Here is a 20,661-nt window from a genome sequence, read left to right on the forward strand (position 1 = left end):
CTAAAATGCGCAAATCGATTGTTATAGGTGTTAAATAAGTTAAAAAAGAGCAATGACTATATCCAAATGTACTAGTAGTACCACAGCAAAACGTCAGGATATAGGCTACAAATAGGACTTAATCTTTTCCTATATTTATCATGATTAAAATATTAAACCTGAAAACACCATAGCATTATATTCCTAATCTGTAACATGAAGGGGTGAACCAACATATCTTGATTGTGTATGTATCGCTCATCCCCTATTAATTGCAACTCAACTCACTTTGACACGAGACACAAGATGGATTCAATCTTTATTATACCGTTGCTCAATGTTGTATGTCATACAGTTTTCCATGATCCAGATAATACTTGGACATGGTCTGAAGCCCGTTTCATACATCTTGATTAAATATATTTGTTGTTTTAATCAGTAACTTTGGCAACAACCATGTGATGGCCTGCTCCAGTACAATCCATCTTTCTCATGCGAACTCATCAAACCTTAACTAGCACTACGGTTTATTTTATGACACCGACCGCCGCCAACAGGCCCTCCAGGCTCTCCAGGAGGAACAGACTCTCCAGGCTCAGGAGGAACAGGCTCTCCAGGAGGAACAGGCTCTCCAGGAGGAACAGGCTCTCCAGGAGGAACAGGCTCTCCAGGAGGAACAGGCTCTCCAGGAGGAACAGGCTCTCCAGGAGGAACAGGCTCTCCAGGAGGAACAGGCTCTCCAGGAGGAACAGGCTCTCCAGGCTCAGGAGGAACAGGCTCTCCAGGCTCAGGAGGAACAGGCTCTCCAGGCTCAGGAGGAACAGGCTCTCCAGGCTCAGGAGGAACAGGCTCTCCAGGTTTCGAACCCCTTTTACCCTCCCGTCCTCTCTACACGAGACCGACCGCCTCTCTCTAACACCACCTCAGCCCAGAGCTTCTCCGAGCAGAAAGAAATCAGATGGCACAGGCAAGCGGTGTTTACACTGAGGCATGAACACAGTTAAATTTAGGTCCGACTGTTGATCTTTAGACACTTAATTTAAGGATCGTTAATATAGACCAAGTGAGGATTGATAACGACACACAAATGTTTAAGGCTAACTGTCTTCTGCATCGGTGGGCCATGCCGGGACTCGGCTAGTCTCATCACAGTGTTTGCAAGCAGAAGAACTGACCGAGGGTCAGTTGAGATGTTGGGAATAATGTCTGTGACGGCAGGAGGTGGAGACATGACCCCAGGGCACCACAGACGCACAGAACACAGTGTCATGTAAAACACATCCTAGCTTTAGACTACAACTAGTAAGACAATGTATCTCGAGAGGACAAAAAGCTTCAGTCTCTTTTAACAAAACAGTGATAACGGGCATTTCCGTTAAAGTAAGTAACTGCATTTCCAACCGGGGTAAACAAGCATCGTCAGTCGGCTGTCTTTCCATCCGAGGACAGTCTAACATCGCCGTCATCCTAATCCTCATCGCTTTGCATTGAGTCTTCCTCCCCATTCTCCACAATTTTTATTGGCAGGGTGATTCCCGGATGGGCCTTGCGCTGGTGTTTGAGGAGGGTGGAGGTGCGGGTGAAGCCCTGCCCGCAGGCAGCGCAGCGGTACGGCCGCTCTCCCGAGTGGGTCCTCAGGTGGGCCGTGAGGTCGGACAGACGGTTGAACGTCTTGCCACAATGCTGGCAGCCGTGCGGCTTTTCCCTGACGTGCACCAGCATGTGCTCCTTCAGCCGTCCCTGCTGGGCGAAGCTGCGCCCGCACTCTGAGCAGGAGTAGGGCTTCACGTCCGAGTGCAGCAAGGCGTGCCTCTTCAGCGCCCCGGAGTACGAGAAGCTCTTTCCACAGACGGAGCAGTGGTACGGCCTCTCTCCAGAGTGAACCTTCTGGTGGTCTTTCAGGTGGCCGCTCTGGGTGAAGGTCTTATCGCACATGGAGCACTTGTAGGGTTTCTCCCCAGAGTGGATCCTCATATGGATGTGCAGCGCCGAGCGCTTCAGGCAGTCTCTGCCGCAGAGAGGACAGATGTGCTCGGTCTTCTTGGAGGATCTGTTGGCCTGCTGGGAGGCTGAGGCCTCCTCCTCTCCAGGGAGTCGGTGGCGCTTGACGTGTTTCCGGAGGCATCCGGAGAGAGCAAAGGTTTTCTCGCAGATGTGGCAGATGTAGGGTCTCTCACCCGTGTGGACACGCATGTGGTCGGTCAGGGCCGACTTCTTGCGGAAGCTCTTCTCGCAGGCGGAGCAAGGGAAGGGTTTCTCTCCTGAGTGGGTCAACAGGTGGTTCTGTAAGGAACACCTCTTCTGGTAGTCTTTCCCACACAGCCTACAGACGTGGGGCTTGAGTGTGGTTCCGTGATGGTTGGAAGCACCATCCTGGAGGTTGATACCATCGGATCCTGGAGGAAGCAAACACAGTTGGAGAAAACAAAACAGATTAAGCGCAATGAGGCAGGTGAGGGGCACAGTACATGAAGGATATATTGAACTAGTAAAATTGAAAACTGAAAAAACTATGTGAAATCCCATAAAATTGACTCACCAAGGCCAGGGACATTAACCATTGTTCCCCCAGAGAAGACCACAGCACCAAGACTGTTGTCTTCATCCTCCTCATCCTCCTCCTCTTCCTCCTCCTCATCACTGTCATCAAAATTCACCTCTTTCTTCAGACATAAGTCCTCTGGCTCCTCAGGCACCTGCTGTGGCCTGCTCTGGTCACCGTGGTTACCAGTCTTCAGCTTGGGGGGGGTGAACTTGGATTCTGACAACCAGGAAGTAGAACAGCTGGACTCCAACGCCTCCTGCCCGTCATAACCAGAGCGAGTATAAGGAGAAGTGAGAAGGAGAGCCAAAGTCCCAAGCCCAGACCTAGGCCCAGACCCAGAACTAGGCCCAGGCCCAGAACTAGGCCCAGGCCCAGACCCAGGTCCAGGACTAAGCCCAGGGCCAGACCCAGACCCAAGCCCAGGAGTGTCCCTTGAGTGGATCTGCTGGTGTCTCTTCATGCTCCCCAGCTGGGAGAAGCTCCTCCCACAGTCCTCACACTGGTAGGGCTTCTCTCTGGTGTGGGAGCGCCGGTGACACTGCAGGTAGGACATTTCTGAGAAGCCTTTGCCGCACACGTCGCAGACGTGGCGTTTCTCCCCCGTGTGAGTCACCTGGTGCTTCTGCAGGGCTGACAGCCTGAAGAAGGTTTTCCCACACACGCTGCAGCAGTGCGGCCTCTCTCCTGTGTGCGTGTTCTGATGCTCTCGAAGACTGCTTATCCTGGTGAACCTCTTGCCACACGCAGCGCAAGGGTGGGGTTTCTCTCCCGTGTGTGAGCGCTCGTGCCTCCTCAGCGCCCCCTGGTGACTGAACCTCACGCCGCAGTCTGAACAGGAGTAGGGTTTCTCCCCCGTGTGAACCTTCTCGTGTTCTTTCAGGTGCTCCTTTTGACGGAAGTGCTTCCCGCATGCGGGGCAGGGGTAAGGTTTCTCTCCTGTGTGGGTCTTCATGTGCATCTGGAGTCTGAAGAAGGATGGACACTCCCTCCCACACTCAAGGCAGCGGTGGAACTTCTTCACTGTCCGGGTCTCCTGCTGGTTCTCATGATTGCTCTTCTCACCTTCTCCTTGAGAACACACCCACAGACAACACACACACACACAGATTTTTCAGTTTTTTCTATTCTAACACCTGAAACCCAACAAAAGATGTCCTAATAATCCAAACATATCCTCACACAATTGACTGTGTCTGACTGACCTGATTGAAGAGAATCCCATTCCACTTCCTCTCCGTCAGAGTTGATCAGACCCCCTACAACCTCCTCGTCCTCTTCACTTCCTGCCTGGTCTACACAGCTACTGTCCTGTCGCTCTGGCGACACACTGGGTTTGGAATCACGGCATTCCTATAACACAGAAAGATCAGAGCGCAGTTCACGCCAAAGCAAACCCGCAAACCCGCAAACCAAAACCCTCTGATGATCAATGATCCCAGTCTCCTACCGTGTGTGTGTCCCCAGCTGGGGCAGCATCGGGGCCCAGGCCCCCGGCTCCTCCCCCGGAGGTCTGGCTCGCGGCGCTGCAGGGGCCCAGGGAGTTCCGCTGGTGCCGACTCAGATTCTCCACCAGCGTGAAGCGCATCCCGCAGACAGTGCAGTGGAAAGGCTTCTCTTTGGTGTGAACCCTGAGGTGCTGCTTCAGCCGGGAGGCGATGTTGAAGCTCTTGCCGCACTCGGAGCAGCGGTGCGGTCTCTCCACACCGTGGCTGCTCCTCTGGTGGTCCTTAAGCCTGGTGGACGTGGTGAAGCTCTGCTCACACCGCGTGCAGCGATAGAAGTTCTCCCCCGTGTGGATCTGCATGTGGATCTTCAGAGACACCAGCTGGGCGAAGCCCTTGCCGCAGTGGGAGCAGCGGTAGGGTGTCTCCCCTGTGTGCAGCCGCTCGTGCTTCACCAGCGTGCCCGAGTGGGCGAAGCTCTTGTCGCAGTAGGAGCACTGGTAGGGTCTCTCCCCCGTGTGCACCCTGTCATGGCTCTTCAGCTTGGCCGCCGTGGAGAAGCTCTTCTCGCATTGGCGGCAGCGGAACGACTTCTCTCCGGAGTGGGTGAGCTGATGCAGCTTGAGGTGGGCCACCTGGGTGAAGTCTTTCCCGCAGTCGGAGCAGCTGTGGGGCTTGTGGCCGCTGTGCAGCAGCTGGTGCCTCTTGAGGTCTCCCAGGTGGGTGAAGCGGCTGCTGCAGTCGGGGCAGGCGTAGGCCCTCTCCCCGCTGTGCACCTTCTGGTGGGTCTTGAGGTTGGCCGCCTGGGAGAACTGCTTCCCGCACACGAGGCAGGGGAAGGGCTTCTCCCCCGTGTGGGTCCTGTGGTGCAGCATCAGCTTGTAGGCGCTGGACAGCAGGCGGCCGCACAGCGAGCAGCAGTGGGTTCCCCTGCTCTCCTGGTTCTCCTGGTTCGGTTCACTTCCTCGCAGACTCTCTTCCCCTCCCAGTCCTGGGAACACAGACATGCACGTATTAGACAACATGAACACAGCGTACACCCACAAGCAGGACGTCGATCAACCATCTCCTGCTCCACACCGTGATCATATCTCACCGTACGAGGGATCTTCCTCCTCCTCCTCCTCCTCCTCCTTCACCACCACCATCACCTGCCTCTCCCAGGCATCATCTTTGCTGGATGACTCCTCAGACTCTAGTTCTGGCTGGTTTGCAGATCCTCCCTGGCTGCCTGCCATGGGCCTCGAGGTCCCCCCAGACAGCCCAGCCTCTGGCCTTTCCCCCTGGCCCCCAGACTTCCTACCTGGACAACGAAAGCCCCAAGGCTCTGGAGCAAACTTCCTGTTCCCGTCGTGGGCTCTCTGGTGGACCCTGTAGTTCACCCAGAGAGTGAAGCTCCTCCCACAGAGACCGCAGCAGTACGGCTCCTCAGTGGGAGCCGCGCCGTGTGATCTCGGCTCCCCGGGTCTACCGAAGCCCCTCCCAAACCGGGAGCGTCGGAAAGGAGTCTTCCTGGCATTCGTGCACATGTGTCTGGTCAGAGAGCGCCGTTTAGAGAACGTCTTCCCTCTTACGAAGCGGCGGTTGGATATCCCGCTTGCATGGAGGTGCTCGTGCCTCGGACCAGACCCCGGCAGGGAAAAGCTCCCACCCTCGGGTGTTTCCTGGAGTTCCTGCAGCTCCAGCCCAGACAGACAGCTCCCCCTGCTGTCCAGGAGGGGGACGTTGCTGTTGGCCGTAGGCCTGTTCTCACAGTGCGTTGACATGTGGGACTTCAGGTACCAGAGACGGGAGAAGCGCTTCCCGCACTGCGAGCAGGGGTGCGGTTTCTCCCCGGTGTGGGTGCGGCGGTGCTGAATGAGCTGCCCCTGGCTGACGAAGCTCACTCCACAGTCGGGGCAGTGGTACGGCTTCTCTCCAGTGTGCAGACGGGCGTGGTTGTGAAGGTGCGCCGTCTCTCTGAAGCGCTTCCCGCACACGAGGCAGGGGAACGGCCTGGCGTCCGTGTGGGTGGCTTGATGCCGCCGCAGCTTGGATGGGTTGGGGAAGTCCTTCTGGCAGACGGCGCAGGCGTACGGACGCTTCCCGCTGTGGACGTAGCGGAAGTGAGTGCTGACCTGCTCCTGGCTGATGTACGTCTTGCCGCACTCCAAGCAGCTGAAGGGCCTCTCGCCCGTGTGTGTCCTCAGGTGGACGGTGAGCCGGTGTTTGGTCAGGAAGCCCTTCCCACACACGGAGCACCCGTGAGGTCTCTCCCCCGTGTGGGACATTGTGTGGGTTCTGAGTGTGGACGGGCTGACAAACGTCTTCCCACAGTCCAGGCAGCTGTTGGGAGGTTTTGTCGTCCCTGACGATGCACGGCCATGCCGCCCCAGGGTTCCTGACGTGGAGGGACCCTCCTCAATGTGGAACCCCGCACTGAAGGGTTCTCCTGGAAGGGCAGAAGAGGAGCTGTGGAACCCCGCGCTGAAGGGTTTTCCTGGAGGGGCAGAAGAGGAGCTGTGGAACCCCGCGCTGAAGGGTTCTCCTGGAGGGGCAGAAGAGGAGCTGTGGAACCCCACGCTGAAGGGTTCTCCTGGAGGGGCAGAAGAGGAGTTGTGGAACCCCACGCTAAAGGGTTCTTCTGGAGGGGCAGAAGAAGAGGAGCTGTGATTAGGGATTTCTCACAAACAACAGAGGGAAAATTTGAAGGATGTTTCAGTGTGATGTTTTGAGGGAGCAGGAATGTGTACGTTATTAACAGGGTTCATATAGATACTGTGTAATAAATCTCCAGGGGTCTCATTTATAAATCTGTGCGTAGGATTCTTACTAAGAGTGTACGTACGCCCAAAAGCCTAAAATGGCGTACGCCAAAGAAAATTCAGACTTGTGCATACACACCCCTTTAAGTAATGTTCCCTTACACAGATTACCCACAAGTGTGCGTACGTGAATCTGAATTCTACCCAGCCCTGAACACGCCCATTTTTTACCATAAATGGTCAATGCAAAGAACCTCATGAATGATAATCCAGTATATTAATGACCCTGGCATGTTATTTATGGTGAATCATGGCAACTGGTGAAAAAAAAAAACGCAACTTCTCAGACACTGTTATTGGTGGAGGCCCGAAAACCACATTATTTGGTGGATCACCAATAACAAAAACAGTGCGAGTGGCGTTAACTGTGCCAGTGACACCGCGAGTCGAGATACAATTTGAAAACAAGTGTTTTGTTATGAACAAAAGTCTGCACTGATAACAAGGACAGAGTGTGTAGCAATTGCGCGGGAGCTTAACAACTGTATTACCAGTTTTTGACATATGATGATGCACAGTATTAAATAAATATATTTAGTTATACACTGTGTTCTGCAGTTATCTAAAGGTAGGATATGTGATGTCTTCCTGTATTCCAGGCAGTCGGGTATCTCCCCCTCCTGCATTCCGGTAGTGGACAATATGATGGTGAGACATACAGCACTGAAATTTGAGTAGGATTGTACAAGGTGTTTATGGAACAATTATCACTCAGTACAAGCACAAATAACACTATTGAATTTAATCTTCATGATAATGATGACATGGAGTGAAAAAAACGTGAATGAGGAAAACAAAATATCAATATTATGAGTAATTGTTCTTCGCACATTGACTTTCTGCTGTCTCACTACAGTACGGTCGGTCATCTGCGTCGCCAATTCCAACTCTCTCCAAAATGTGCCTAGGCCAACGGGAGGGTCAGAGTTTGCATGGAGGATCGCACACTCTCCCGTCAAGTAAAAACAAAAAATGTAATCACAACCTTTGCCTAGAAAATGGCGTACGCACACTTTCAGCCCCGTATTGTGCGTACGCAAAGCTTATAAATGAGACCCCAGGACTTTCAAGGACTTTTCAAGCACTTTTTTGCGTTTTTTCAAGGACGACAATCAGGTCTCTTTATCAAACATATACTTTATTTACTTTAAATTAATCCTTATTAAAGCTACAAATGTTATTCAATCAAGAGCAGCAAGTGATTCTCTTTTTATTTTGTTAACAAATTAATTAATTTGATTACGTTAATGAGACGGACAGCAGTAGTTTTATTAGACGGCTGTCTCTTTAAGACCTGACACACGTCACGGATTTGACACAAATCCAGGGTCAGATGGCTGAGCGGTTAGGCAATCGGGCTATTAATCACAAGGTTGCCAGTTCGATTCCGGGCAGCGCAAAATGACGTTGTGTCCTTGGGCAAGGCACTTCACCATACTTGTCTTGGGGGGAATGTCCCTGTACTTACTGTAAGTTGCTCTGGATAAGAGCATCCGCTAAATGTAAATCTGGTTTTCTTCCAGCTGTTCACCATTTAAGATTTTGAAACTAAGTTAAGACTGTGCTTGGTCATTTTGACCATTTTCTGTTTCGTCCTCAAGTAGGCCTAATCAATACGGTACTGCCGTTGAGAAGAAGCGGCTTTTCTCTCAGTGTGTGTGTGTGTGTGTGTGTGTGTGAGTGTGTGTGTGTGTGTGAGTGTGTGTGTGTGTGAGTCGGGTGTTTGTGCAAAGAATGCTGCTTCAGACAGCGTTCTCTTCAGAACCTAATTGATTTCTACTATGGCTCTTATCCTGCTTGAAAAACAATTAAATGAATTGAGAACATGATCATATGCTATAACGCAAACCAAAGAATGCTAGAAAAAACGGATGGTGCTTTAATTAAATTAGCAAGAGGGGGGGATGGGCTGAGGTGTTAATTTTGAGCGAAAAAAACATATATGATTTATAAAAAAAAAAATAACTAACCAGTTTCCCCACCAAAAGAGATTAGAGCAGTACTAACCAGTTTCCTTAAGAGATGAAGGCAGTACTAACCAGTTTCCTAAAGAGATGAGGGCAGTAATAACCAGTTTCCTTAAGAGATGAAGGCAGTACTAACCAGTTTCCTAAAGAGATGAGGGCAGTAATAACCAGTTTCCTAAAGAGATGAAGGCAGTACTAACCAGTTTCCTAAAGAGATGAGGGCAGTACTAACCAGTTTCCTAAAGAGATGAAGGCAGTACTAACCAGTTTCCTAAAGAGATGAGGGCAGTACTAACCAGTTTCCTAAAGAGATGAGGGCAGTACTAACCAGTTTCCCCACCTGATGAATTCAGCATACCGACGCCATACTCTTCATAGCCATCCTCCTCTTCCTCCTTCACCTTCATCTCCAGCTCCAGGGATTCAGGTCCCTGGTTAGGTGGAAGACATCAATGGATCAAAGGCCTTTAAACACTTTGAATTTCGACTAAACGTGTAACTAAGAAAGCTTGCATCGCGTCAAGCAGCAGCACTTACATTGTGGCTTCCATTACTGCTAGCAGCACATTCATTTAATTAGTTAGATGTGTAATTCAACATAAGATTATCAATTGGGAAACGGTTAAACACTAACAGCTAAAAGCTCAGTAATGTGTTGATTTGATGCTGGTTTGCTAAATCGGAACTTGATGATTTACTCACTATTAAATATTTTGAGTTAAATACAAACTAGTCTCTGCTCTCACAAACAAGCTAGCTATGAATGAGAAAACTTGTGCTTCCCAATCTGTATCTAGTTTTGATGGCTACAACTAAGACAGTCTGTTCTATAAGAAGCCTAACCCTTACTGTTAGTAAATGGAATTTACATTCTTCTTAAAATTAAAGAAGCAAACTGATCAACTACATCCTTAGACTACTAAATACCATCAGTGGACTCATCTGTAAACCATGAAACTGTGGTTTTCCCTGCGTTAGTAATCTGCACCGTGTTTCAGTCAATAAGACGCCTGCATTTACTGAAATAAGATGCTACATTTAGGCCTACACCTTAGACATTTGTACGTAGCTGTCTCCATCACTGCCGTAATATTGAGGTCTAGTGTGTAATTGAAAGTGTAAATTAAGGAGTTGTTTTCATGTTCCCTAAGATAACTAATGAGGCATGTTTGAGATTTCACAACACAGATGTAGAATGCCTCTAAGAAAATACAGATAGACCCCATTACAGAAGATCGCTAATACAGACACTGTACAATTTTCCCATTCGCTGAATGCAGAAAAATGTAACTAGCAGCCTAGCCGCTATTCCACTAAACGAGTAGATTAAGCTAAACCAAGTATCTGCAGTGACTCGGCTAGCCATCTGCGTCGGAGTTGATGAACGGAAGTTACATGAGTCAAATTAAAACCCTTCAAAAACGCGTTAATCCATTGTTGATTTGATCATATAAATGAATGTTCTTATAGTTAATGGTAATCAATTATATCATTTTGTTATGAATATTAAACTCGTTATTTCTTCAAATCGCTCAAAGGGGTTTGACCTCCCTGCTCAAGCTAGAGCTAGCAATGCTAGCACTACTGTAGCTAGATAAAAGGAGCGACTGCATAGAGACAACATTTGCTTTATTCTAGCTCTAATTACCACAAATTCAAGACAATCATCTCACCCCATCCATCTTGAGTCAACCTCCTTTGATTGATAAATAACTGTCGTTATCACCCTTTTTTCCTTCTCCTCCTACCGCCAGTTAACACGAGGCTAACGTCCGTGATTCAGGACTGAAAGTGTTCGGTCGTTGGTTACGGAGCACATCAGAAACAGTTGTGGTTCGGGAAATTTTCTGATAGAAATAATCCACGATCAGACATTGATGGCACTAATGATATCATTAATTGATACAATGCTAAAAAGGAACCAGTTAGTGAAGCCCTCTCTCTGCCACTTTTAGGTGGTCTATTTTTTTTCCGTTTCCGGGTGCTCTCCTTTTCCGTTCCAGGTCTTCGACTCGTTTTTTTGTTGGGTTTTTTCCCCCAACATTGTTTGTAAAGACAGTGTTCAAGAATGACATGCCATTTACGTAATAAAAGTATTTTCCGTCAGATTAAACATAACAGATCTTTCTTTTTAAAAGACAGCAGTAACACTTCAATGAATGAACAATGTGTACAAAGGGATATAAACACAATATAAAAAATAACTACAATAAAATATGAGTCTGACATAATTATAAGAAAGCATAATCACATAATTTCTCAAGTTATTCTGTGTTACCATAGATTTTATCTAAAATTAGAGAAGTTTTAATATATATTTATTTTTTTATTTACAAATAGTCAAATAGAGTTTTAAGTTCAAAGAGGAACAATTTAGAATTGGGCTTAGATTGGAGTACTCTTGCTTTATGAATATGACATTTACCAAGTAGACATGATCATTTAATTGTGATGTCAATAAAGAGACAACCAGTATTAGAGTTCAGAAACAATATAATTTTTCAGAAATATGTACCAATTTGTTGTGGCATGTAAATATTTGCGTTGAAACATCATTCCAGAATTTCCGTGAAAATGTGCATCTACAAAAAAGATAGCAGCGAAATATCTGGTTTAAATTTATTTAGGTCATTGATGAGTATCCTTAACCCTTTAACGCCTTTTTTTTTTGTCAAAACCTTTATAGCTGATCCTCAGGCCGCAGGGCTGAAACCAACTATAAAAGTTAGGATGAAAAAAAACGGAAGAGACTTTTCGTTTGGTCCCTTAAAATAAGGACCCAGATCCTTCACACCAAAGATACAAGACATTTTCAGAATAATCAGTATTTATTATAAATGTCAAGAGCCATATTTCATCTACATAGAGGAAGGAGGAAGATTTAATCAGTACAGCCCACACATCCTGAGCCCCCCCCCTCAACAATCCATGAGGAAATATTGTGATTTGGATCATAACAAATATTTTTTTTTTAAATCAATATTGTTATTTTATTTTTATTACAAGGATTGTGGCAAATTACACTGCATTGGGGGTGCCGGTTGTTTTCAAAGGCAGGTGGGACAGAGTTTTTTGATAACTGAGGATTGATCGTATTAACCGCAACTGTTTCTATGATTTACTTATTTATAGGGAATTTTCTAGTTGCTTGGAAATCACCCTAGTATTACCGCATTCTCAGCTAACAGAAAAAAGCCCCTAGTCAACAGCATCTCTAGCGCCGGCCTCTTGTGTCGGCTCCTCCCCCGGCTCCTCCCCCGGCTCCTCCCCCGGCTCCTCCCCCGGCTCCTCCCCCGGCTCCTCCCCCGGCTCCTCCCCCGGCTCCTCCCCCGGCTCCTCCCCCGGCTCCTCCCCCGGCTCCTCCCCCGGCTCCTCCCCCGGCTCCCTGTGCACCCTGTCCTGGTGTCGGTGGAGGGAGATGATGCGTGAGAAGCCCTGCAAACACACGCCGCAGCAGAAGCGCCTCTGCCTGTGGGTCTTGACGTGCAGCTTGAGGTTGGAGGGTCGGGCAAACGTCTTGCCACACTGCTGGCAGCCGTGCGGCCGCTCCCCTGAGTGATTCAGCATGTGCTCCCTCAGGTTGCCTCGCTGGGCGAAGCTGCGCCCGCACTCAGAGCAGGAGAACGGCTTCAAGCCAGAGTGCATAAAGACGTGCCTCTTCAGCGCCCCGGAGTACGAGAAGTTCTTTCCGCAGATGGAGCAGTGGTACGGTCTCTCTCGAGAATGAACCTTCTGGTGGTCGTTCAGATGGCCCCTCTGACTGAAGGCCTTCCCACACAGTTTGCACCTGTAGGGTTTCTCTCCGGAGTGGACCCTCATGTGGATCTGGAAAGCGGAGAGCTTATGGCAGTCTCTGCCGCAGATCCCACACACGTGCTGCCCGGTCTTCTTCTTCGGTGGTTTGGGGTCCTGCTCGTGTTTCGTAGCCAGCGAGTGTTTCCGGAGGGTGCTGGAGAGGTGGTATGCCTTCCCGCAGACGGCACAGGCGTACGGCTTCTCCCCCGTGTGAAGTCGCATGTGGTCGGTCATGTAGCGCTTTGAGACAAACCGCTTCCCACAGACGGAGCAGAGGTGGGATTTCTCCGCTTGGAGTTCAGCCCCCACAGAAGAAGCATCCTCACCCCCTGGGGAGATGAACGCACCATACTCTTCATCCCCATCCTCCTCTTCCTCTTTCACCTTCACTTCCAACAGCTGGGGCGACGAGGAGTTTTGCGGAGTTCCCTGGTTGCCGTGGTGGATGTGGTGAGGCTGCCTTGGGGCTACTGATGTAAACAGATCCTCCTTACTATCAAAACATTCACTGGCAGTTTCTCCTAAAGGAAGAGAAGACGAGCTGGTTTGAAACCAGTTAGAATGTCAAAGTTACTCTTTTAGATGTTATGCTTAAATCTGTCTAAAAGATTATATGAGGGCAGTAGAAACCAGTAAACCCACCAATTGAATTCACCATAGCGACACCATGCTCTTCATCCTCCTCTTTCACCTTCACCACCAGCTCAGGGATTGGACAGGTGTGGTCTTTCAGAATTCCCTGGTTACCAAGGGAGACATCATTAAGTCTTACTTCAACATTTCATATCTAGACATAACACTCACCTTAATGATTTACTGCACAAATCGACAGAACATGGGCTAAGTATGCTAACAGTAGCCAGCCCAGGAAGTAAATGTCTCATGTCGACATTACATTTCCACTATCAATGCATATTGGTCCAAATACAAGACAATCCTGAATACAAGACGACTCCCCCTTTTTCAAGACTTGTTTTAGGGAAAAAAGTTTTTGAAGAACCAAATAACGTTTTCATGAAGGAAACAATAAATACCGGCATTTGTAGCTTCTCTCTGGAGTCTGAATGCAAACTTTGTTCAAGTCGTTGTGCAAGTCCATTACGCTGAATCATTCTTCTACACCAGCCACGGCTTGCGTTGAAATCGGTAGTCGGTATGTTTAGCTCTTTGGCTATTTCCAAAGCCTTCAGTTGAATGACGGCTCTGGTAATTGGCATTCCATCATCCTGTTTTTCAGTTAGGTAGTCGCACACTCGCCTGTCAATCTCTTGGAAGCGGCCGCTCTGAGGACCACGGTCAGATTTTCTCTGACTGTTTGCATTTTTAAGACGGTCTTTTTGGGCTCGCCATCTTCGAACATTACATTCCGTGACACCATGTTCCTTAGCTGCTCGAGAATTGTCGGATGACTCCGCTGCATTAATCACCACGATTTTAAAACGAGCATCATAACTCCTCCTCGGTTGTTGGTTAACCTGACCTAATTTTGAGACACTGTGTTCAAGACAATCACTGCTGTGTCTTTCCATCTTTCAGGTCGATGGCACTGTACGCTGTGTAAATACCGGTACTTGGCGTCATCTGTCTAAGGAGCGAATATAAAACGAACCCACTGTTTCAGAATTATAGGAAGAAAGCCCCGTCTTATATTCGGACCCAAAACTGTACATATCTGACCTAAATATCCGCTACTAACTACAGAGTTGAAATTACCACAACATCTACTACCTACTAACGTTGTCTAGGTTTATCTAGGGTGACCAGACGTCCTCTTTTACCTGCACATGTCCTCTTTTCTTGACCTAAGCTTTCACAAGCTATTGCGCCCTTACAAGTTTTGGAAAGGGTATTTCCATTACGTTCCACCTTCTTGCGCGAGCTCTGACTGTAGAGAGAACTGTAATTTTGATCAGATAGTGCGGCATGCAATACACGACCCCCGCCGACGCAACGAAGTCTCTTCTTCCTCACAAACTCAAATCTGGTCACCCTAGTATTACAGTAAAACATTTACCAATCTAGCTCAAACATGGCTATTATGTACTTCCCTAGCTGTAGCTTGCAGGCTATCACTGCAAGCAGCACTTCCCAGCTGCTGCAACAGTCAACATTCACATAATTCTAGCTAGCCTACCAACGTCTGACTAATGCCGCTCAACCAGTCCATACCGAGTGACCCCTTTGCGTGCTAAAGTTGGGATTAGCATGGGAGACGGCGGTAAGAATTTTGACAGCAGATCAAGAGGTCGCAGGTTCAAATCACTTTCTATATGTTGCTTTGGATAAAAAGATCTCTTTTCCGGACAAATGAAACTGTGAGACCGTTTCTCTGACCTGAAAGCAAACACGTGTCTTTTATTTCTATTTCAACTGTAAACCTGAATAACTGACGCATAAATAACGCGTCAGTCAAATACGTCACACATGTGATGAACCTTCCCAGGAAACGCAACCATCGACATAATAATGCACGCAACGGTGATGTGAATTATGTCAGACTCTCAATGTAGTCTCTGCCACACGCGGATTAAACCCGTAAATAAGAGAGTTTATGGTTATTAAACGTGATAAATAGACCCTTGATTTCTTTAGACACTCATGATGGTTATAATTTAACCTAACAACTTGGTATTAGTTACACTTGTGCTACTTCTGGGTCACTATCTTTTCTGTAAACAGTCCTGACCATTAGAAATGGGAGTTAACAATGGCACCGGATGTAAAAGAGAGGACGTTCTATATTTTCTTTTATTTGAATGGGTGTTGGTACACTGGTTATCAGTGGGTGAAGATTGTGTATCTCATGCAGGATTTCAAGGCACTGTGATGTGGAGAACTATAACCTGTAAACAACATGGACACACCTAAAAAACATAAAAACAGTTACGTCTGTCACCAAACTTGGAGAATTGTTGTAGACATCACTTTCTTAGGTCATTTTTTGTTTGTCCATCAGACTAAGGAAATGCTGTTCAGTAAAACCGAACTATACTGAGACACAGGTCCTTGGCTCAAAGTCCCTAGCAGCAAGTATGACACCAAAGCTGTGTTGTGATGAGTCAGAGGAAGCGATATCTCTCTCGCACACACATACACTTTCCACAAAAGTAAAAAACCTGGCTTCTTCAAGCCCCTGTCGTCGCTCCACACAGAAAGATCTGAGCGACAGGCTGACATCTCCTCCTGGTCCTGCCCGCAGCTCAGCACAGCAGCCTCCCCTCCTCCCGGTGGCTCTGCCTGGGCCGGCCCAGTTGCCGCGTGGGGCCCATGCGCCTCCCCCCGTGGGTGCGCTGGTGCTGCCTCAGCCCCTGCCGGTAGATGAAGCTCTTCCCGCAGTCGCCGCACTGGTAGGGTTTCTCCCCGGTGTGCAGCCGGTGGTGCACCTTCAGCTCCTCCGCCCGAGCGTAGCTCTTGCCGCACACGGAGCACAGGTGCGGCCGGTCCCTGGTGTGGGTGAGGAGGTGGGCCGCCAGGTAGGACTGCACACGGAAACGCTTCTCGCACACGGGGCAGCCGAACGGCCGGACGTCCGAGTGCTTCATACTGTGCAGCCGCAGGGCGGACGCCGTGTAGTACGTCTTGTCGCACTCGGGGCAGCGGAACGGTCTCTCCCCCGTGTGGATCCGCTGGTGGATCTGGACATAGCTCTCGTGGATGAACCTCTTCCCGCAGTCGGGGCAGGAGTAGGGCTTCTCTCGGACGTGGCCGTGCATGTGCTCCTCAAGCAGTCGCCTCTTGCTGAACTGGGTGCCACACTGCCGGCAGAAACACAGCTCCTCCAGGGGGGGCGCGGCCCGGGGGGGCAGCGGGGCACCGAAGGGGGCCGGGCCAGGACATGCCCCCTCCTTCTCCTCCTGCTCCGTCTGCACCTCCTGCAGGAGGTCTGGCTCCCTAGGACAGTCCACACTGGGTTTCCCTCCTGCAGAGGGAGAGAGAAAGAGAGAGGGGGGGGTGGGGTCGAGAGCAAGAGATCATGGCTTCGGACCCAGAAGCTAACAGTATAGGCGATGTAAAATGTAAAATGTTTTTGGGATAGCCTGTTTATGACTAGCAGGCTCCACTTTGTCCCCCTTCTCAGGGGTGAGGGATCACACTTAGCCACACCCCTCCCCTCATAGTTAATGGTCTGATCCTGTCCCTCACCTGAGTGCACCTTCTGATGCGTCTTGAGGTTTCCCTTCTGGTTGAAGCCCCTCCCACAGAGAGAGCAGCGGTGGGGCGTCTCTCCAGTGTGGATCAGCGCGTGTCTCTCCAGCTTGTAGGCGTGGGAGAACTCCCTCCCACACACGGAGCAGCGGAACGTCAGCCGTGCTCTGGGCGTCGCCACCAGGCCGGCAGGGAGGACAAGAAGTGGGAGGGTCTTCTTCCTGCCCCGCCTCCTCACTGCTGGGGTTAAAGGGACAGTTAGTTGTTTGTTATCCATTTGTTGAAGGGACAATTACCAGAATAATTTTGGTTGAAAATCATCTTTTTTTAAAATCCATTACAGATTATAATTAGTGGTCGGCATACATAATTTTTTTTAAATCTAGATTAATCTCACTGTAATCTTGGAATTAATCTAGATTAATCTAGATTAAAGTGTCTCATTTGAATTCCGCCTGAAGGCATTCAGAATATGTGTGCTACCCAAATAATGACTAAAAGTCAATCTTTGAGAACGGGTTTCTCAAGCCAGGTGAGCGAGATTAGTTAGCTTGGCTGATAGAGCTGTGCTGACGGGCTTGCCTCGGTTGCACTCAAACATAATAGTTTGACGACGACTCTTCCCCTGCACTACATCAGTGCTTGGCCCTGCATATACCGCATTAGCTAAGGGATGCTTTGCGTTTAGGTGGTATTTGAGACTGGGAGAACTCCTACAGTAAACTAATTCTGCATCGTACAAGGTGCAAACAACCATAGTCTTGTCGAGGTTTCCATTGGGAAGCTTCTTAAAAATACATTTTCCCTGAAGCAAACCCGGCGGCTTCATAGCTGCATCCATGTTATCACTTTACGTTTGATGTGGTAATTTCATCACAAGGCATACACACAGGTTCGAAGACTCCTTCTCGCCCCCTACAGTGCAATTCGGCTAGGTATACATCCGTGCTAAAATATCAAGTGAAAGTCATCATATCTTGCGCAGTACAGACCCAGTTCCCAAACCAACTTTGAGAATAGATTAACGGCGATATTTTTTTTTATCGCCAGATAAGAGTCTCAAGTTAACGCAGCAGGTTAACACCAATAACAGCTCACCACTAGTTATAATCTACCTGAGAACTTCAGAAGAAGGTTTCTAAAGAACTCCAAAGTAATTTAGTACTCTAAACTGTAAGGACTTTACACAGACAGTTTAATCTTTAATTTGAACTTCGATCAATCAACCCAGAACTGTCCGGCAGCTCAGACAGGAAGCCTGCCGTTCTCACCAGGCGAGGCAGCCTCAGCAGGCGAGGCAGCCTCAGCAGGCAAGGGAGCCTCAGCAGGCGAGGCAGCCTCAGCAGGCGAGGCAGCCTCAGCAGGCGAGGCAGCCTCAGCAGGCGAGGCAGCCTCAGCAGGTGAGGCAGCATCCATCCCAGCTCCTGCCAGCTGGCTGCTGCGCCGCCGAGGCCGCGTCCTGCTGCCTGCCAGTGGGGGAGAGGTGGGGGGGTTGCCCCCTCCTTCTGCTGGAGGCTTCCGTCTGTGTCTCCTTCCTGTGGGAGGATGTGCCGATGGAGGGAGGAGAGGAGGGAGGAGAGAAGAAGAGAGGAGGGTAGAGAGGAGGGTAGAGAGGAGCTAGGGTTTATGAACACTACTTGAGCCTGTATTCTGATCGCATAGAAACCGGAAAACAGTGTTTTGCAAGAAAAATAACTTATTTTACCATGTAAGTCAATTAAGGCTATCTTCTTATTTAGGCTTCTTGCAGGAAAAGGGGGTTTGGAAATTCTTAACTTATATATACTACAAGAAAAATATTTTGGGAAAAAAAACTAGGATGTTTTAGAGCAGCGAGGCTACTACTTGGGTTCTGCCCCATCTCCATGGCCTGACAGGAGTTCCAGGCTCTACTCACCTATGGGCTGACTTTCCTCCCCAGCATCGGGTCCCGGATCTGGGGGAGACGCCTTGGGAGGCCTCCCTCTCCTCCTCTTTCCTCCTGGAGGGGGGAGAGGCAATGTAAGTGGGACACTTGATTACAATGTTTAGGTTGAGGGGTGGGGGTGGTGGTGGGGGGTAGAGAGGGTCTCTCAGTGTACTGTGTAAGTACTTTAATTTACATTTATCCCTGTTGAAGGAGCTGCAAATCAAGCATTAAATTACGAAGTATTCCTGCACACTGTGCATCTGACAAATAAACGTAGGTTTCATCAGAAGAGTGTGAGAGAGCTGGTGATGGAATGGACCCTGCAGAGTAGAAGGCCTCTCTTTACCGTGGATGGGAGGAACCCTCAGCACCTCCTCTTCACTTTTCAGGTTTGTCTTCTCTCCTCCCCTGGTCTCCTCCTCACTTTCTCCTCCCTCCCCTCGCTCCTCCTCTTCCTCGCCCCTGACCTCCACGATGGAGGTGTCTCCAGCTGTCTGGTCAGTCAGCCTCCAGTCCACCTCTTCACCATCAGAGTTGATCAGGCCACATATCCCCTCTTCCTCCCCCTCTTGGTTGTCCCCTGTGTGGACAGTCAGTCTGATGGTGTGGTCATCCAATGCCATCTTCAGACCCTCTGCCACCCTGGTGGGACTCTCTCCTGTGGTGCACGTAAAGGGATGGTCCACTCAACACACACGCTATGAAGAATCGTCACATTAAAATAAATAATCATTAAATAAGATTGTTGTTTACATGCACTCATCACCTTACCTTTCACACCCTCCTCTTCCTCCTCCTTGACAACAACTTTTATCCCCTGAAGTCCACAGCGGTCGTTATGAGCAACATGGGGAAAAACCGGTGTCTGGTTGCCATGGTGACCCTCAGGACCTGGTGTCTCTGCTTGCTCCCTCTGGAGTGAATCCTGTTGAATGAAGAGACGCTGTTCGGTTTTAGCTAGGTTAGAAAAAAGACACTTCAAAAGCCCTTGATGAGATAGAAAACATATTGCGTTACTTCAAGCATTTTAGTACACGTAGTTAACTTGTCTAGTTCTCCAATACAGTACAGTAGTCTAGTAATTTCCCAGCTACTATCATTCATTCAGATAGCCTTCTTTATAGCTTGGATAATGTAAATACATCTCGCATAGCGGCAATACTATACATTTGAAATAAAGGACCAAGTCACCAACATTGTAGAAAATGACACGTTCCATTAGCTAGTCACATTTAGTTAGCTAGCTAGAGTAGCTACATTTAACTAGCTAGTGAACACAGAAGGTATTGTAACTCATACATATCGAATCAGAATCATATATGAATCATATCTTTCAGATTCCCCTCAGTATATTGTGAAAAAGAAGTTGGCTAACGTCACTAGCGATGTCAAAGGCTGTCTATAACCTTGTATAACAGAGCAGGCTAGCTAGCCAACTACTAGTACTGGTAACAGCTAAACAAAAAAGTTGGCTAGCTAGCAACTACTAGTAACAAGATCACAAACAAGCTGACCGTTAAACCAAAGCGAATAGTTCTATTCTTTAAAGGCTCCATCAATTTTTAGGCTGAAACAGACCCCAAACGTTTGTCTCTTTTTAGTATATACTGTCTACAGTGTATGCCACGGTTTAAATGTATGCTGGCTAGCTGCATTTGTCTGCATGATACTGTTATATTACCGAATGGCTTACGTTTGCTCCTGACCACCAAGCGTAGCTGTTGATTTTCCGGATTTCAAACTGGTTAAGTTCCGAGTCAGTTGGAGTGGAGTTCCTCGCTATCGTACTGGCCCCCGGCTGCAGATAAAACAAGTCGTTTAAGTATCAGACTGATGCAGAACCATGACGAAATACATGTGAAAAGTACACAGGCGACTAGAGGCTCCAGCTAGCCTCAGATTCACGACGTTTTCCCGAAAACCTGCTCGGAAGAACCCAGGAGGTCAGCGACATCACAGAAACCACTGAGTCCCTTCGGGGGGGGGGGGGGGGTGACTTATGTCTGACATTCATTCATTAATTTTTTATTCAGTATATATGTATTGCCCTTTATTTAAGTGAATACCACTGTAA

General features: G+C 48.6%; 2 protein-coding genes across 2 annotated transcripts; both read right to left on the reverse strand.

The window, feature by feature from the left end:
• Positions 1-281: 281 nt before the first annotated feature.
• Positions 282-1,396, reverse strand: LOC146237258 (uncharacterized). Its single transcript, XM_084685893.1, has 3 exons — positions 1,381-1,396; positions 771-901; positions 282-740 (listed from the first exon to the last, which is right to left on the reverse strand). The coding sequence occupies exons 1-3, from the start codon at positions 1,394-1,396 to the stop codon at positions 507-509; spliced, it is 381 nt and encodes a 126-aa protein (XP_084542019.1). The 3' UTR covers positions 282-506.
• LOC146237259 (uncharacterized) lies at positions 282-20,260 on the reverse strand. Its single transcript, XM_084685894.1, has 19 exons — positions 20,102-20,260; positions 19,359-19,512; positions 18,934-19,245; positions 18,576-18,659; positions 17,950-18,213; positions 16,676-16,918; positions 15,738-16,451; positions 15,376-15,396; positions 15,032-15,045; positions 13,567-14,061; positions 13,175-13,271; positions 11,945-13,053; positions 10,411-10,425; positions 9,066-9,168; positions 5,063-6,589; positions 3,972-4,957; positions 3,727-3,874; positions 2,519-3,592; positions 282-2,375 (listed from the first exon to the last, which is right to left on the reverse strand). Exons 1-19 carry the CDS (start codon positions 20,141-20,143, stop codon positions 1,447-1,449), a joined length of 8,331 nt encoding a protein of 2,776 aa, XP_084542020.1. The 5' UTR covers positions 20,144-20,260; the 3' UTR covers positions 282-1,446.
• Positions 20,261-20,661: the final 401 nt, after the last annotated feature.

The sequence above is a fragment of the Hypomesus nipponensis genome, chromosome 21, assembly GCF_054491055.1.
Source record: "Hypomesus nipponensis isolate SF chromosome 21, ASM5449105v1, whole genome shotgun sequence".
Lineage (NCBI taxonomy): Eukaryota > Metazoa > Chordata > Actinopteri > Osmeriformes > Osmeridae > Hypomesus > Hypomesus nipponensis.

Bases quoted from the DNA above. Each gene is read 5' to 3' on its own strand.
- LOC146237258 (XM_084685893.1), bottom strand. The intron at 741-770 runs CTGAGCCTGGAG...TTCCTCCTGAGC, and splicing joins GCCTGGAGAGCCTGTTCCTC to CTGGAGAGCCTGTTCCTCCT.
- LOC146237259 (XM_084685894.1), bottom strand. From the start codon at position 20,143: ATGGAGCCTTTAAAGAATAGAACTATTCGCTTTGGTTTAACG. The intron at 13,272-13,566 runs GTATTTATTGTT...CTTGGTAACCAG, and splicing joins GAGAGAAGCTACAAATGCCG to GGAATTCTGAAAGACCACAC. The intron at 4,958-5,062 runs GTGAGATATGAT...CTGTGTTCCCAG, and splicing joins GGAGGAAGATCCCTCGTACG to GACTGGGAGGGGAAGAGAGT.